We start from the raw sequence: 19,719 nt of genomic DNA, 5'->3' as shown, positions 1-19,719 counted from the left end.
AGTAGACTCTGATTAGCATAATGTTATGCCACATTCGTCTTCTTTATAATAGGCATATCCCTTTGGAGTGTTGGTATAGTCAGATGACAGGTTTAGTTTAAAAAGAAAAACAAAACATAGCCAAGGTCTGGGAACACAAACTTTTATAGAAAGCTTCTTCATGCTCCATCATCCTAAAGAAGTGTGTGTGTGAGAGAGAGAGAGAGAGAGAGAGAGAGAGAGAGAGAGAGAGAGAGAGAGAGAGAGAGAGAGCGCGCATTTACATCTCCGGCAGAATTAGACATTCATCCACGTTCTCGTAACATGGGATAGGGTTAAAACATGAACGTGTGTGAGAGAGAGAGGAAGAGAGAGCGAGAGAGAAAGCGTGAAAACGTGCATGAGTGCGCATTCAGGTGTTTTGGGTCTGTGGTCATCTCCTCATGCCTCTTTGCATCAGAAAAGTAGGCTAAAGCAATCAAAGCAATAGCTTTCACTATAGAGAAGGGAATAGACATGTTGGAATATGACTGGTCATCTCGATGTTTTTGCTGTTGATTGCAGTGGTCAGTTATCTCTACTGAATCCCAATGAGTCTCTCTCTCTCTCTCTCTCTCTCTCTCTCTCTCTCAGCTGCGCTCACACACACGCCTCGCCCGACGCTGCGCGTAGCCTTCCATACAGATGAGGGCTGGAAGTCACGCACTCCTTGACGTAGCGAGAGACCGGTTGCAGTGCTGCTCGGTCTCTGTAGCAGCGCAGCACGTATTGCGCAACGTGACTAACACCCAGGTCGCCCCGTAGCCGCCAATCCAGCCGGTAAAACACCGTTATCCTACAAAGTGGGATTGGGAAGTGAGCCGACGAGAAGCTCTTCATTTTATTCTACACCAGAATCATCACAGGAATCGGGTGCACGCGCCACACTCCCTATACCGGACTCACCCACCTCTACATCCCCACAGAGATGACTCGCACACGGTGTCGGAAGTCGTGATGTAGCCGTTAGTGAGCGAGCGCACCAGCTAGCCCCTGAAGCAACATCGCGGTTCAAGAACTCAACGGCTTGTAGCAGTAGGCAAACGTTTTTCCCCGAGCATCAAATTGCATAGAGTCTCGCTAGGATTCAAATGGCAGCGCTTTTAACACATGACAGTTCATGTATTCTATCTAAACAAGACATGACAACCACTGGAACCGCTGAGGAGCCATGTTCCTGGATATCATCTCAACCATTCTGCAGCCAGGAGCATCAGTGTGACCACTCAGTGAGGAGCTACGAGGTTAAGCACCAACGTGACGGACGGGACTGAATAGACATCATTATTGGGTCCCACCTACCTGAAGCAGCCTATTCGATCCACTGTCATCACTGACTGTCTTTGGGCTAGGGCGGTAGTCTTCTGCTCTGCACCGTCTCTCTTCCCTGGCTCTCTGTTTGCTACAGAACCGCCAAGACATCCACTGGCTCAGTATACAAGCAGTACACCACTTTTGCAAATTAATTCGTCAGCACTTGATTTATTGTGACAGTGTACTGAGGTGAAAACGCGCCTTTTAGCTTTTGGCGTTCATAAATTACCTTTGCAACGCATTCAGAACATTGGAGGATTGGAGCGGCAGCGGTGTTCTATCTATACACGCGAGTTCCATCGCTTCTCCAACCTCTTTCGTCAACCCGGAAAGGACTTCTTGCCTTTGAGAGCTGGATATGTTGAGATTAACGTAAAGGATGGATCTAATAATATCTGTTTTGGGGATCCTGACGCTGTTACTGGAGGGCATCAGTTGCCAAGGAGTGTACGGTAAGTGTGCCTCTTCCTCCAACAGGTTGCAAGGAACGTGACCTTGTAAGATTTGCGCCCATAATTGCCACTTTAATGGGGGTTGGGGCCACAAAAAAATCGGAACTCATCTCGGGGGGCTGCAGTGGTTCATGGCTCTGTAGTTCTACAGCCAATTTTCTGCAATTCTACACATTTTGCCATAGGGTGGAGACAATTTTTTGCAGTTTTTAACATGATATCGAATTATCAATTAGACCCCGGTTAGTAGTTTGAACATGCTTAATACATGTTTACATAACTATGCTTTACATAACAATAGATGTGTTTGTGTTGCCCAAACACATTTTGAAATTGTACCTTTTTATTTCGATTATTCTAACTCTTAACAGTAAATTGATTCCCAGACTGAGTTCCCCCCCAAAAGGGGGGGGGGGGGGGGGGGGGAATTGATCAGCAGGCCTACACAAGGGAGGGGAGGGGTCACTGGCTGCATTCTAGCCACCAGTGCATTCAGATAGAAACATAGTGTTTCACAAGGAGGTGAAATGTATTTTTTTAACCAGGCAAGTCAGTTAAGAACAAATTCTTACTTTCAATGACAGCCTAGGAACAGTGGGTTAACTGCCTGTTCAGGGGCAGAACAACAGATTTTTACCTTGTCAGCTCAGGGATTTGATCTTGCAACCTTGCAGTTACTATTCCAACACTCTAACCACTAGGCTACCTGACAAATGAATGACTTATAGAAGAGAGAGCCACGAGCTGTCTATCAACCACTGGTTAGTGACCCGCACCAGGTTATTGAACAGCAAATATATCACAAACTGTCAAATTCCCATAAACTCCATCACAAATGATTTCTGGTGTTCTAATATACTGTAGCTAAAGGATTATCACAGTCGATTGGTTTCCTTTGTTGTTGGTGACGATATGATATGTAGATGTTGATGCATCTTGAGGGCTTCTATGTACTGCCAAAATAAAGGAGCCGCCAGAACAGCTTCAAAGCATCTTGGCATAGATTCTACAAGTGTCTGACACTCTGTTGGCAGGATGCGAACATTCCTCCAAAATAAATAGCCAAAATAATGGGCAACTTGGCCTTTTAATACATGACCCTAAGTATGATGGGATGTTACTTGCTTAATTAACTGAGGAACCACACCTGTGTGGATGCACCTGCTTTGTATCCCTCATTTACTCCAGATTTTCCTTTATTTTGGCAGTTACCTGTATCTTACCCATGTGTATAATGTGTTACGTTTCTAGATTCAGACAATGTCGCCATCACAATGATCGCATTGAGCGTCTCTTAACTGTCAAGATCACTTTTATGTATATCAATTTGGTATTCACCAACATGAATGCTATTTAAATAATGTACTGTATAAGCATATCACACGCACACACGCACGCACGCACGCACGCACGCACGCACACACACACACACACACACACACACACACACACACAGAGGAGTGTTCAACCAGTGGCACTGATGCTGCCTGGGCTGAAAAGACATGTGTGTTGACAGCAGAGGTGCACTCACTGTTCTATGGTAATAATATGAATCATATGAGTGAGTGAAGTCACCTCACCCCGAGCAGAGCTGGATACATGGGGGCAGACACCACTGACCTGCAGCTGTTGCTACTAGTGGCAGTGACCTGAGAGAATATTGTAGACCAGAGTGAAAGCTCTGGTCATACTGGGGGTTCAAGACTGTTTGATGGATATTGGTGGTAAGCAGGCATGCTGTGTACTAGTGGCATTATCCAGATTAGAGATTCAGTCAGACTGAAAGTGAAAACAGGTCTTAAGAAATGTTTGCAAATGTATTTAAAATAAAAAACAGAAACACCTTATTTACATAAGTATTCACACCCTTTACTATGAGACTCGAAACTGAGCTCAGGTGCATGCTGTTTCCATTGATCATCCTTGAGATGTTTCACAACTTGATTGCAGTCCACCTGTGGTAAATTCAATTGATTGGACATGATTTCGAAAGGCACACACCTTTCTATATAAGGTCCCACAGTTGACAGAGCATGTCAGAGCAAAAACCAAGCCATGACGTCGAAGGAATTGTCCGTAGAGCTCCGAGACAGAATTGTGTCGAGGCACAGATCTGGGGAAGGGTACCAAAAAAAGGTGTGCAGCATTGAAGGTCCCCAACATTCCTAAATGGAAGAAGTTTGGAATCACCAAGACTCTTCCTAGAGCTGGCCGGTCGGCCAAACTCGGCAATTGGGGGAGAAGGGCCTTGGTCAGGGAGGTGACCAAGAACCCAATGGTCACTCTGACAGAGCTCCTCTGTGGAGAAGGGAGAATCTTCCAGAAGGACAACCATCTCTGCAGCACTCCACCAATCAGGCCTTTATGGTAGACTGGCTAGATAGAAGCTACTCCTCAGTAAAAGGCACACAATGACATCCCACTTTGAGTTTGCCAAAAGGCACATAAAGGACTCTCAGACCATAAGAAACAAGATTTTCTGGTCTGATGAAAACAAGATTGAATTCTTTGGTCTGAATTCCAAGCGTCACGTCTGGAGGAAACCTGGCACCATCCTTACGGTGAAGCATGGTGATGGCAGTATCATGCTGTGTGGATGTTTTTCAGCGGCACGGACTAGGAGACTAGTTAAGATCGAGGGAAAGATGCAAAATACAGAGAGATCATTGATGAAAACCTGCTCAAGAGCACTCAGGAACTCAGACTGGGGCAAAGGTTAACCTTCCAATAGGACAATGACCCTAAGCACACAGCCAAGACAACGCAGGACTGTTTTTGTGACAAGTCTCTGAATGTCCTTCTTGAGTGGCCCAGCCAGAGCCCGGACTTGAACCCGATCGAACATGTCTGGAGAGACCTGAAAATTGCTGTGCAGTGACGCTCCCCATTCAACCAGACAGAGCTTGAGAGAATGGGAGAAACTCCCGAAATACAGGTGTGCCAAACTTGTAGCGTCATACCCAAGAAGACTCAAGGCTGTAATCGCTGCCAAATGTGCTTCAACAAGGTACTGAGTAAAGGGTCTGAATACTTATTTGAATGTAGTATATACAATTGAAGTCGGAAGTTTACATACACTTAGGTTGGAGTCATTAAAACTCGTTTTTCAACCACTTCACAAAATTCTTGTTAACAAACTATAGTTTTGGCAAGTCGGTTAGGTCATCTACTTTGTGCATGACACAAGTAATATTTCCAACAATTGTTTACAGACAGATTATTTCACTTATTATTCACTGTATCACAATACCAGTGGGTCAGAAGTTTACATACATTAAGTTGACTGTGCCTTTAAACAGCTTGGGAAATTCCAGAAAATTTTGTCATGGTTTTAGAAGCATCTGATAGGCTAATTGACATAATTGGAGTCAATTGGAGGTGTACCTGTGGATGTATTTCAAGGCCTACCTTCAAACTTAGTGCCTCTTTGCTTGAAATCATGGGAAACTAAAAATGAATCAGCCAAGACCTAAAAAAAAAAAAATGGAGACCTCCACAAGTCTGGTTCATCCTTGGGAGAATTTTCCAAATGCCTGAAGGGACCACATTCATCTGTACAAACAGTACGCAAGTTTAAACACCATGGGACCACGCAGCCGTCATACCACTCAGGAAGGAGACGCGTTCGGTCTCCTAGAGATGAACGTACTTTGGTGCGAAAAGTGCAAAGCAATCCCAGAACAACAGCAAAAGACCTTGTGAAGATGCTGGAGGAAACAGGTACCAAAGTATCTATATCCACAGTAAAACAAGTTCTATATCAACATAACCTGAAAGGCCGCTCAGCAAGGAAGAAGCCACTGCTCCAAAACCGCCATATAAAAGCCAGACTACAGTTTGCAACTGCACATGGGGAAAAATATCTTACTTTTTGGAGAAATGTCCTCTGGTCTGATGAAACAAAAATAGAACTGTTTGGCCATAAATACCATTGTTTTGTTTGGAGGAAAAAGGGGGAGGCTTGCAAGCAAAAGAACACCATACCAACCGTGAAGCACAGGGGTGGCAGCGTCATGTTGTGGGGGTGCTTTGCTGCAGAAGGGACTGGTGCGCTTCACAAAATAGATGGCATCATGAGGAAGCTAAATTATGTGGATATATTGAAGCAACATCTCAAGACATCAGTCAGGAAGTGAAGCTTGGTCGCAAGTGGATCTTCCAAATGGACAACAACCCCAAGCATACTTCCAAAGTTGTGGCAAAATGGACAACAAAGTCAAGGTATTGGAGTGGCCCACTCAAAGCCCTGACCTCAATCCTATAGAAAATTTGTGGGCAGAACTGAAAAAGTGTGTGCAGGCAAGGAAGCCTATAAACCTGACTCAGTTATACCAGTTCTGTCAGGAGGAATGGGCCAAAATTCACCCAGCTTATTATGGGAAGCTTGTGGAAGGCTACCCAACATGTTTGACTCAAGTTAAACAATTTAAAGACAAATACTAATTGAGTGTAGAGGTCGACCAATTATGATTTTTCAACGCCGATACCGATTATTGGAGGACCAAAAAGGCCGATACCGATTAATCGGCCAATTTTTATTTATTTATTTGTAATAATGACAATTACAACAATACTGAATGAACACTTATTTTAACTTAATATAATACATCAGCTAAGGAGAGCGTGATCACATAGTCATCCAGAACAGCTGGTGCTCTCATGCATGATTCAGTGTTGCTTGCCTCAAAGCAAGCATAAAAGGCATTTACCTTTTCTGGTAGGCTCGCATCACTGTGCAGCTCTTGGCTGTGTTTCCCTTCATAGTCCGTAATAGTTTGCAAGCCCTGCCACGTCCGACGAGCGTCAGAGCCGGTATAGTAGGATTCAATCTTAGTCCTGGATTGAAGCTTTGCCTGTTTGATGGTTTGTCTGAGGGCATAGTGGAATTTGTTATTATCGTCCAGATTAGTGTCCTACTCCTTGAAAGCGGCAGCACTAGCCTTTAGCTCGGTGCGGATGTTGTCTGTAATCCATGGCAGCTGGTTGGGATATGTACGTACAGTCACTGTGGGGACGACGTCGCCGATGCACTTAATGACAAAGCCACTGACTGAGGTGATATACTCCTCAATGCCATTGGAGGAATCCCATAACATATTCCAGTCTGTGCTAGTAAAACAGTCCTGTAGCGTAGCATCTGCATCATCTGACCACTTCCTTATTGAGCTCGTCACTGGTACTTCCTGCTTTAATTTCTGCTTGTAAGAAGGAATCAGGCGGATTGAATTATGTTCAGATTAGCCAAATAGAGGGCGAGGGAGATCTTTGTATGCGTCTCTGTGTGTGGAGTAAAGGTAATCTAGAGGTGTTTTTCCTCTGGTTGCACATGAGACATGCTGGTAAAAATGAGGTAAAAAGGATTTAAATTTGCCTGCATTAATGTTCCCGGCCACTTGGAGCGCCACTTTTTGTTAGCTTATGGCCTTATACAGCTTGTTGACTGCGGTTTTAGTGCCAGCATCGGTTTATAGTGGTAAATAGACGGCTACGAATATTATAGATGAGAGCTCTCTTTGTAGATAGTTTGGTCTGCAGCTTATCATGAGGTATTCTACCTCAGGCAGGCAATACTTCAAGACTTCTTTAATATTAGACATCACGCACCAACAGTTATTGACAAATAGACACACACCCAGACGTACAGTAGCTGCTCTGTCCTGCCGATGCATGGAAAACCCAGCCAGCTCTATATTATCCTTGTCGTCGTTTAGCCACGACTCGGTGAAACATAAGATATTACTGTCCCGTTGGTCAGATAGTTTTAATCGTAAATTGTCCAGTTTATATTCCAATGATTGCACTTTGGACTATTATACGGAGGGTAGTGTTGGCTTGCCTACTCACCGGCAAATTCTCACAAGACACCCTGCCCTCCTCCCCCTTTTTCTCTGTCTTTTCTTCACGCGGATGATGGGGATTTGGGCCTGGTCTCGAGAGCACAGTATATCCATCCTGTTGTACTCATTAAAGAAAAAATCTTCATCAAGTTCGAGGTGAGTACTCGCTGTTCTGATGTCCAGAAGCTCTTTTCAGTCATAAGAGATGGTACAGTTGCTTGGGAGCCCTTAAAACAGGAGCCATCCCCTCCGGCGCCATTATGTTATATACCTTATCACTGGGTATCATACACTCAATGTGACTGGTGCTGTATGATACTATTTTACGTTGCTACTGCCGTTGACCAATGAGGAAGCTGCTGTCAGACTATAGGTGGTCAAGTAGAGACCACCCTCATGGGGAGGTAGAAACCGGACGCATCCCGTTTTCAAGGGAAATGGACAGAGAGCCTGTGACGTGACTTCCGCTTTTGGACGTTAACAAGACAACACTCCATCTTAACTCCTCCTCCACATTTACTGGATTGGTTGAACAGTGCAGAAGACAGTTTTTCTTTTCTCGTCAGAACCAGAAAGAAAGAAACACCACTCAGTAGTTCATTTAATCTGATTGTCTGAAGGTTCCATGATTTTCTCCACACAGGGCATCTGAACACAAAATACATTTAGATAATTTACATAAACATGTGAGTGTTTTATTTAACTTTTGTACACCTGTGGTGTTCCCGGTCATGACCGGTCATTAGAAATTAGTGGGTGAGTATACAATTAGTGTATAAAATTGAGTTCAGGCACATGGCCATTCATCAGATGGACACACTTCTTCTCCCAGACCCCCACATGCATGTGTGTTTGAACACACACACACACACACACACACACACACACACACACACACACACACACACACACACACACCTCACTCCCCACGGGAACCTTTCCACAATAATATCTTTCCCCCACGGGAACCACACGTGTTGGCATTCTCACAAACAATTACAACATTGTTTCAATAATATATAGAACATTTCTCGCAGCTCTGGTATATAAAGCTTTTTTGAGGCCTGCTCACAATTCATTCTGTGGCAGCACAATGACCAAACAATATACTGTATGTGAGACTCTTGATCACTTCTTTGATCATGACACTGGTGAGGAGGAGAGAGTCCTTGTTAAACTTTGACACAAAGTAGTCTGATAAATAGCACAATATGTTTCATCGGAGTATTTGTTATAGTCAAAATAATCCATACATTGTGTTTTTTGTAGTTGTCAAAAACGAGTTGTATGAGCTCAGGTCAATGATGCCCACAGGCCATAAATAGCATCTAGCAGTTCACAACTTGTAATGTTCACAAGACCTTAAGTTGATAAAAAGATCTTAACACAACGTTAGGTGATAATATATGTATTATTATGGATTTATAATCCGCTATAATGGGGCAGTCATTTTGGACCGGGAACACAGCATTAATTAACATGAAACAAACACAACAGGAGGGTTAAATTGGGCTATGGCATGGTATGGTGTGAAAGAATCCCACACACTGACACAAGAGATTGGCTTCTTTTGTTGTCACATTTGCACATGTTTTTACCATATATTACAGTATAAAAGCCTATTCAAGACCTATTCACAATTCAAGACCTTTATAACATTGTAAATTTACCATCAGGATATTCTAAAGCCAATTACCTAATCCAAGATATACACAAGCTCTCTCTCTCTCTTACCATCAGAATTAATCAAACGCATGCCAAAGCAAAGCTATTAACTCATAGGCCTTATAGCATTCTGCCATGATGTGAGCATGCACTCCATACCCATGTAAATCAACAGGCAGATCCTCACTCATTAAATAAATAATGTCCCATAATGCTTGTTATGGAGCACAGGGAGACTTCCTCCATGAGACTGCAAGCCTGCCAATTGACGTCAACACTGAACTGCAGCCCTCGGTTGAAGAGAGAGAGAGAGAGAGAGAGAGAGAGAGAGAGAAGCCCTTGATGAAATTGTTTGTGCTCTTGTCTCTTTCGGTAAAGACAGAACAGAGGGAAAGAAAAGGGGTGATGACCAACCCGATTCCCCAGGGCAGAGCGGATGGGCTCATATATAGTATCCCCCATTGGGTAATGAGCTATCACATGCCAACAATAGAGAGAGAGAAACAAACAGTTGAAGTCAAAAGTTTACATACACTTAGGTTGGAGTCATTAAAACTTGTTTTTCAACCACTCCACAAAATTCTTGTTAACAAACTATAGTTTTGGCAAGTCGGTTAGGATATATGCTTTGTGTATGACACAAGTCATTTTTCCAAAGAGTGTTTGCAAAACAGATTATTTCACTTATAATTCACTGTATCACAATTCCAGTGGGTCAGAAGTGTACATACACTAAGTTAACTGTACCTTTAAACAGCTTGGAAAATTCCTGAAAACGATGTCATGGTTTTAGAAGCGTCTGATAGGCTAATTGACATCATTTGAGTCAATTGGAGGTGAACCTGTGGATGTATTTCAAGGCCTACCTTCAAACTCAGTGCCTCTTTGATTGACATCATGGGAAAATCTAAAGAAATCAACCAAGACCTCAGAAAAATATTGTAGACCTCCACAAGTTAGGTTCATCCATGTGAGCAATTTTCAAACACCTGAAGGTACCACATTCATCTGTACAAACAATAGTGCACATGTATAAACACCATGGGACCACACAGCCGTCATACCACTTAGGAAGGAGATGCATTCTGTCTCCTAGAGATGAACATACTTTGGTCCAAAAAGTGCAAATCAATCCCAGAACAACAGCAAAGGACCTTGTGAAGATACTGGAGGAAACAGGTGCAATAGTATCTATATCCACAGTAAAACGAGTCCTATATCGACATAACCTGAAAAGATCTTACTTTTTGGAGAAATGTCCTCTGGTCTGATGAAACAAAAATATAACTTTTTGGCCATAATGACCATCGTTATGTTTGGAGGAAAAATGGGCAGGCTTGCAAGCCGAAGAACACCATCCCAACCGTGATGCATCCCAACCGGGGTGGCAGCGTCATGTTGTGGGGGTGCTTTGCTGCAGTGCACTTTGCTTTGCTGGTGTACTTCACAATATAGATGGCATCATGAGGAGGCTAAATTATGTGGATATATTGAAACAACATCTCAAGACATCAGTCAGGAAGTTAAAGCTTGGTCACAAATGGGTCTTCCAAATGGACAATGACCCCAAGCATACTTCCAAAGTTGTGGCAAAATGGCTTAAGGACAACACAGTCAAGGTATTGGAGTGGCCATCACAAAGCCCTGACCTCAATCATATAGAACATTTGTGGGCAGAACTGAAAAAGTGTGTGCGAGCAAGGAGGCCTACAAACCTGACTCAATTACACTAGCTCTGTCAGGAGGATTGGGCAAAAATTCACCCAATTTATTGTGGGAAGCTTGTGGAAGGCTACCCAAAATGTTTGACTCAAGTTAAACAATTTAAAGACAAATACTAATTGAGTGTAGAGGTCGACCAATTATGATTTTTCAACGCCGATACCGATTATTGGAGGACCAAAAAGGCCGATACCGATTAATCGGCCAATTTTTATTTATTTATTTGTAATAATGACAATTACAACAATACTGAATGAACACTTATTTTAACTTAATATAATACATCAATACAATCAATTTAGCCTCAAGTAAATATTGAAACATGTTCAATTTGGTTTAAATAATGCAAAAACAAAGTGTTGGAGAAGAAAGTAAAAGTGCAATATGTGCTATGTAAGAAAGCTAACGTTTCAGTTCCTTGCTCAGAACATGAGAACATATGAAAGCTGGTGGTTCCTTTTAACATGAGTCTTCAATATTCCCAGGTAAGAAGTTTTAGGTTGTAGTTATTATAGGAATTGTAGGACTATTTCCCTCTATACCATTTGTATTTCATTAACCTTTGACTATTGGATGTTCGTATAGGCTCTTTAGTATTGCCAGTGTAACAGTATAGCTTCCGTCCCTCTCCTCGCTCCTCCCTGGGCTCGAACCAGCAACACATCGACAACAGCCACCATCGAACCAGCGTTACCCATGCAGAGCAAGGGGAACAACTACTAGAAGGCTCAGAGCGACTGACGTTTGAAACGCTATTAGCGCGCACTAACTAGCCAGCCATTTCACTTCGGTTACACCAGCCTCATCTCGGGAGTTGATAGGCTTGAAGTCATAAACAGCGCAATGCTTGACGCACAACGAAGAGCTGCTGGCAAAACACAAAGAAAGTGCTGTTTGAATGAATGTTTATGCGCTTCTGCCTACCACCGCTCAGTCAGATACTTAGATACTTGTATGCTTGTATGCTCAGTCAGATTATATGCAACGCAGGACACGCTAGATAATATCTAGTAATATCATCAACCATGTGTAGTTAACTAGTGATTTTGATTGATTGTTTTTTATAAGATAAGTTTAATGCTAGCTAGCAAATTACCTTGGCTTACTGCATTCGCGTAACAAGCAGTCGACTTGTGGAGTGCAACGAGAGAGAGGCAGGTCGTTATTGCGTTGGACTAGTCAACTGTAAGGTTGCAAGATTGGCTCCCCCGTGCTGACAAGGTGAAAATCTGTCGTTCTGCGCCTGTACGACGCAGTTAACTCACCGTTCCTAGGCCGTCATTGAAAATAAGAATGTGTTCTTAACTGACTTGCCTAGTTAAATAAAGGTATAAAAAAATAAAAAAATAAATAAAAAAATGTCAAATCGGCACCCAAAAATACCGATTTCCGATTGTTATGTTATTGAAATCTGCCCTAATTAATCGGCCATTCCGATTAATCGATCGACCTCTAATTGAGTGTATGTAAACTCTCTACTATCGTTCTGACATTTCACATTCTTAAAATAGAGTGAGTGAGTGAGTGAGTGAGTGAGTGAGTGAGTGAGAAATCCTTGGTGGCTTTTTAGAAACATTCACAAGGATTTAAGACCAATGTCCCACAGTTGCATATGCGTTTTGTTTTGCTGGATTTCTTGCTGACATTTTCCGTACTTGACGCACATGTGCTTTTCAACTCTCTAAAAGCTAGCTAGTAGGAGTCTGTGTGTGTGTACTTCCGTTTGTACCACTGCACGGTAAAGCAACACACAAGTTTAAAATAATGCATGTGCTACACAGAACGCACCGCAGCCTACTGCTTCACACCAAATGTAGCTCTGCTGACTGTTCCACTGACAATGAATGACTTCAGACCGGAACGCAAAGAGTTTGATGCATCTTGTGGACATGAGGCGTAAGACAACTAAAGGCTCATAACCCCCTATCCTCACTCCCCCCCAGCTTATAATATGTGCATGCCAATGAGTGACCGCGTCAGGGCTATATGCTAAAACAGGACAGTAGCTTGTAAACAAATACTTTTATGTGATGTGAATGTATGCGTTCATACACCGTAGATCATGCTCCATTATGTCGGGAAGAGCGTCTGGCGAAGGATGCAGCTCTTCAAAGCAGTATAAAATACACCTACAGTATGGGGATGTCTCCAGAGAAATGGGTTTGAATGGAACATTGAAGGTTGCCAAATGACCATACTCAGTATTCTATTAATATGGAAAATGGGAAGCATTTGGGAAGAATGACATGCCATGGAAAAAAACGGACAAGAATTGCACAGTCAGGTATGCCACAATGAGTGTGATGATTCTCTACCACGATACAAGATACCTTTCAAATCATGTATAATTTGTTATGACGATACTGTACATCATTCTATGACCTGAAGTATTCTGTTGGCTTTTTAGAAGTCAGTCTGACTCTGTTTCAGTGTCGATATGATCTTGTAGCAGTCTGAGATGATTAAATGGTTCAGCCAGCATTATTGAGGGCTCATGATGGCCAGTAGAACTGCTGGGCTGCAGTACACTATAGTCTCTCGTTCTCTCGCAATCTCTTTCTGTGTCTCTGTTGCTCTCTCATTCTTCTCAACCTCTGTTAAAGGTCCCCAAAGTACACACATCCCTGGGAAGTCCTTTTCAGTTCGCTGCAGCTTGCGACTGGAACGAGCTGCAACAAACACTCAAACTGAGTCTTCATTAAAAGACTCAATCATGGACACTCTTACTGACAGTTGTGGCTGCTTTGCGTGATGTATTGTTGTCTCTACCTTCTTGCCCTTTGTGCTGTAGTCTGTGCCCAATAATGTTTGGAACCTGTGCTGCTGCCATGTTGTGTTGCTACCATGTTGTTGTCATGTTGTGTTGCTACCATGCTGTGTTGTCATGTGTTGCTGCCTTGCTATGTTGTTGTCTTAGGTCTCTCTTTATGTAGTGTTGTCTCTTTTGCCATGATGTGTGTTTTGTCCTATATTTTTGTTTAATGTTTTTTTATTTTGAATCCTCACTGCAGGAGGCCTTTTGCCTTTTGTCAGGACGTCATTGTAAATAAGAATTTGCTCTTAACTGACTTGCCTAGTTAAATAAAGGTTCAATTAAAAATACATTTAAAAAAAAAACTTTTCACTAGTCTTCCTTTGGTCTTGAGAGGTACAATACGTTTCCTGTACCTCTGTTGGGACTGTCATCTTCCATTTCAAGTCACAAACTACAAACTCCCCAAAACTCTCAAGTAGCAATTACTTAATGTGTGGTACATTTAAAGGATAACAAGAAATATGTCCTTCTTTTCTTGTTTAGAGGAGCATGACTCTGTATGACATGATGATAGGATAATGTAGCTGTGCATTAAAGTGAAAGTAGCATCTTCATCTGGAGATCAGTTTGTTCACTTTGCATCAGTCTCTGAGCTTTGAGATGCTCCCTCCTGATCTTGTCCCTCCATTGCGCCACAGAAGCAATAGAAATCCCCACCACCTCTTTCCCTATCTTGCGTTGCTATTGAAGTCCCTACGATTCCTGGGGTTTCTTTTCATGAGGCTTGGTTCAGACGCTTGGACTTCTAAGCTATGCAAATGCCTCCGCCAGTGAAACTAAAGCCGTCTTTGTTGGTTCTCAAAAGCCTCCTCCACAGAGTCCTTTATCAATTCTCTTGGATCTGGACCTTCACATTTCCCACCCTAATGAGATATCATTACTCGCTTTCTCTCTTGGACGTTATCTCTCTCTTGGACGTTATCTCTCTCTCTGTTGTTATCCTTTGCTCTCTTTCTCTCTGTCCCTGTCAATCTGTCATTAAATGTTATTTGTCACATGCGCCGATGACAACAGGTGTACACTTTACAGTGAAATGCTTAGTTACGAGCCCTTTCCCAACAATGCAGAGTTAAAAAGTAAGATGTCTCTCTTTTATCTGTCATTATCATTCTCTCCCTTTCCCCCTCTCTCCATATCTCTCCTTCCTCCCTCTATGTCCCCCTGTCTGTACACTCAGCTGGCACAGAGCCCAGGAAGTGTGAATGGGAAAGGGGTGATAGAGAGTAAGAGAGAGGGGGAATGAGAGAGAGGGAGAGGGGGCAGGGTGAGGGATGTTCTGTACAGCAGAGAGACAATTTGGAGCAGTGGAGTGGTGGGTGTATTGGGGACTGGTGTCACAGCCGTTGAAAGAACTGGACCAAGGTGCAGCGTCGTGAGCGTACATATTATTTTATTTAGAAAAGACGCCGAACAAAACAATAAACAATGCAAAACAAACCTGGAAGCTAAAGGCTATGTGCCATAAACAAAATCAACTTCCCACAAAGACAGGTGGAAAAAAGGGCTACCTAAGTATGGTTTTCAATCAGAGACAACGATAGACAGCTGTCCCTGATTGAGAACCCTACCCGGCCAAAACATAGAAATACAAATAATAGAATATAGAATACCCACCCCAACTCACACCCTGACCAAACCAAAATAGAGAAATAAACAGGATCTCTAAGGTCAGGGTGTGACAGTACCCCTCCCCCCAAAGCTGCGGACTCCGGCCGCAAAACTTAAACCTATAGGGGAGGGTCTGGGTGGGCAGGTGCAGGACCCAGACCCCGCGCCACCACTGGCTCACCCCACTTTGGTGGCACCTCTGGTGCGGGGACCCTCGTCGCCGACCCCGGACTGGGGTCCCTCGTTGCGGGCCCCGGACTGGGGTCCCTCGTAGCGGGCCCCGGACTGGACACCCTCGTTGTGGGCCCCGGACTGGACACCCTCGTTGTGGGCCCCGGACTGGACACCCTCGTTGTGGGCCCCGGACTGGACACCCTCGTTGTGGGCCCCGGACTGGACACCGTCGCTGGAGGCTCCGGACTGGACACCGTCGCTGGAGGCTCCGGACTGGACACCGTCGCTGGAGGCTCCGGATTGGGGACCGTTGCTGGAAGCTCCAGACTGCAGGCCGTCGTGGGAGGCTTCGTGCCATGGATCATCACTGGAGGCTTCGTGCCATGGATCATCACTGGAGGCTTCTTGACATGGATCATCACTGGAGGGAGGAGACGTATGGGCAGTCTGGTACGTGGAGCTGCCACAGGGCTCACCAGGCTGGGGCGACATACAGAAGGCCCTGTCCTTGGCAGAGGCACCGGACACACTGGGCCGTGGAGGCGCACTGGAGGTCTCGAGCTAGGAGCCTGCACAACCCGTCCTGGCTGGATGATTACTATGGCCCGGCACATGCGGGGCGCAGGCACAGGACGCACTGGGCTGTGCAGACGCACCGGAGACACAGTACGCAGAGCCGGTGCAGAATATCCTGGGCCGTAGAGACGTACTGGCGGCCAGATGCGCTGAGCCGGCACCCTCCGACCTGGCTGGATTCCCACTCTAGCCCGGCCGATTCGGGGCGCTGGAAGGTAGCACACCAGGCTGTGCACGCGCACTGGAGACACTGTGCGATCCACCGCATAACACGGTGTCTGACCAGTACGACGCTCGCCACGGTAAGCACGGGGAGTTGGCTCAGGTCTCCAAACTGACTCAGCCACACTCCCCGTATGCCCCCCCCAAAACATTTTTGGGGGCTGCCTCTCGGACTTCCTTGCTAGCCGTGTCCCTTCGTAACGCTGCCGCTCTGCTTTTGCTGCCTCTAGTTCCTCCCGTGGACGGCGATAGTCCACAGCCTGCCTCCAGGGTCCCTTACCGTCCAGGATCTCCTCCCAAGTCCATGAATCCTGAACATGCTGCTCCTCCTTACTACGCTGCTTGGTCCGTTTGTGATGGGAAGTTCTGTCACAGCCGTTGAAAGAACTGGACCAAGGTGCAGCATGTTGAGCGTACATATTATTTTATTTAGAAAAGACGCTGAACAAAACAATAAGCACTACAAAACAAACTGTGACGCTAAAGGCTATGTGCCATAAACAAAGTCAACTTCCCACAAAGACAGGTGGGAAAAAGGGTTACCTAAGTATGGTTCTCAATCAGAGACAACGATAGACAGCTGTCCCTGATTGAGAAGCCTACCCGGCCAAAACATAGAAATACAAATAATAGAATATAGAATACCCACCCCAACTCACACCCTGACCAAACAAAAAAATAGAAACATTCAAAGCAATCTACGGTCAGGGCGTGACAATTACTGAAACATGCAAACTACAAACATATAACCAGTTAAAGAAAATGAATACATGATAACTAGATACAAATATTTTACAAAAAATAATTAAACCTGACAACTGATCTATACCAGTGGCGGTCGGCGCTGTTTAAGATGAGGGAAGATTTTTTTTTACATTTTATGAGCATGGCCTTATTTCTTTTACAGCATATTGGATGATTGTCATTCATATTCCATTCACCCAGTTCAATGTAACATCGATAAGTTTAGGCTACTACATGATACTCACATTTTCCCTATACCCATCATGAAGTTGCTACAACCTAGTCTATGAATGAAAGTTTACAACATAGGTGAACAGGTCGAGATAGTTTTAAATAATCAGGGTCACAGACAGTGACACATTCAATACCGCCTTGCACACTCTTGCCTGTATCTAGCTGATCTAGGTTGTAATCGTTAGTCCAACAGTTGCAAATGAAAGTTTCTATTGGACAAATTCAGGTATGTTTAGACCCGTTTCATTCCATTTGCTTCCAGTTGCTTCCGTTTAAGAAACGTTTCTGAACAGAATTGGCAGAATGAATACACCCTTGATCACACACAAACACAGTTCACTTTCATAGCAGCCACATAGAAATAGCATGATCACTTTACTAGTTGTATATATAATTCCTTCTCGCAACTATCTACACGTTCTCCTCGATTGTGGACTTCAGTGCACAACACATCAGCTGTCTGTGACCATGCAAAAAACCAATCCAAGCCAAACCTTCATATCATATCCGCTAACAGCTACACACAGCCTACATCCTTGTCACGTCATAGTCAACATAGCTACTAGAACTAACGCGTTAGTAAACCCGCTACAATCATGCAGTACAGTGTACAGTCAGAGAGCAGTTTAGCAGTTACACCGGCTGCCCCGGTGGCAATAAGTTAATAATACCAAAAGCTTACCTTGCCTTGGAAGAATTCCAGTGTTGGATAGCCTTAGTCAGCTAGCTAACATAGCATCACTCTCTGTTTGAGCCAGGTGTTTGAGTAAACTAGCTAGCTGCATTTGCTACCGAAGTGAAAGTAAAAAAAATAAATACAAGAAACAAATATCTCTCTTGCTTCTTAATTTTGGAAGAAATTAATTTGTTCAAAACTGTTCAACCATTGTCTTTTTCTCTCTTTGAGTCACCTACTCACCACATTTTATCCACTGCAGTTCTAGCTAGCTGTAACTTATACTGTCAGTTCATGCTGCAAGAGTTCTGATAGGTTGGAGGACATCCTCTGGAAGTTGTCATAATTACTGTGTAAGTCTATGGAAGGGGATGAAAACCATGAGCCTCCGACTACACCATGGTGCTACCCTACAGAGTGCTGCTGAGACTACTGTAGACCTTCATTGCACAACTGTGTGTTTTAATCAATTATTTTGTGACATTTTCTTATGTTTCACAATTTATATTTTTATGAAATTCACTGAGGAGGATGGTCCTTCCATTCCTCCTCTCAGGAGCCTCCACTGGTCTATACCTTTGGTGGGGCCTCATATTGCTACTACTCTCTCATGCTGGGGAACTTACTCACACAGAATGTCAGCTCTCATAGGAGCTAGTCTTAGGAGATGACTGTGATCTGCAGTGCTGGGAATGCAGGATCCAGATAGCTACCAGTTCATACCTGGTATTGCTTCTAGTCCCTCATCTGATGTGAAAGTTACTCATACTGAATGTCAGCTCACCCAAGACCCAGTCTTTGGAGTGTTCCCTCAGTATAATGTTAGAAAAACAGAAGCTAGGTAACAGCCAATCCAGACATGACATGGTAGTCCGTATGTACTTAAAATTGCACTAGCTTTGAGAGGCCTTTTCATATGCTTATAACATCTATATAGAGCAATCTCATTCGAATGGCAATCCAATGCCAATACTATACTTCACCTCAACAAACTCTACACATGCCTTTCACGTGCTTATAACAAGTATCATCTTCATAAAGCTATCTCATATGAATGTCAAATCAATACAAAGACTAGTACTTCCCAGCTAACGAAGCTTGTTAGCTGGACAGTTATTCACTCAGCTATAAGCTGAATAGATTCACATCTTAATGAACAGTGGAGATCAAATAGAATTGTAAATGCAGGCTAGCCATGCCCATGGTATCATTATGGTGACAGTAGCTTTTTGTTGCATCTGAAATCCCTCTTCTGCACCCTTTAATGTATTATTCTGAATGGATATGTCTGTGCAAACCTGAACTGTCAGGGACTGCATTCAAACACGTACACTTACAAATCACAGAGAGACAGAGAGTTGATCTCAGGAGGTAGCTAAGTTAGTGTAACAGGGACACAGGACACCCTTTTAGTGATGCTGGAGAAACGCAGGGAGTGGATTAGATGACTCAAACGGCACCACACAGCCTTCGACTGACTGTCACTCCTCCGGCCCACACAGGCATTCTAAGTGCTGCTCCTGTGAAGTGATGTCTGTTGTCATGGTGATGCTAGGCAAGGCACCACACTCCTGTTCTCACATCCCCTGACTTCCCCTTGTTGCCTCGTTCTCTTACTCGTTCCTTCTCTCTCTCCACCTCTCTCTCTCTCTTTCTTTCTCT

At 43.9% G+C, this 19,719-nt stretch overlaps 1 protein-coding gene across 1 annotated transcript in view; it reads left to right on the top strand.

Moving 5' to 3' along the window:
* Window positions 1–689: 689 nt before the first annotated feature.
* Window positions 690–19,719, top strand: part of LOC110522476 (MAM domain-containing glycosylphosphatidylinositol anchor protein 2) — a 376,091-nt gene continuing 357,061 nt past the window's right edge. Inside the window, exon 1 of the mRNA XM_021600903.2 lies at window positions 690–1,784. Coding sequence (XP_021456578.2) covers window positions 1,712–1,784 — 73 coding nt within the window. The 5' untranslated portion in view covers window positions 690–1,711. The remainder of the gene's footprint in view (window positions 1,785–19,719) is intronic.

This window comes from Oncorhynchus mykiss, chromosome 4, assembly GCF_013265735.2.
Source record: "Oncorhynchus mykiss isolate Arlee chromosome 4, USDA_OmykA_1.1, whole genome shotgun sequence".
In the NCBI taxonomy this organism is placed as follows: Eukaryota; Metazoa; Chordata; class Actinopteri; order Salmoniformes; family Salmonidae; genus Oncorhynchus; species Oncorhynchus mykiss.
This window is presented reverse-complemented; position numbering and strand designations above follow the sequence as displayed.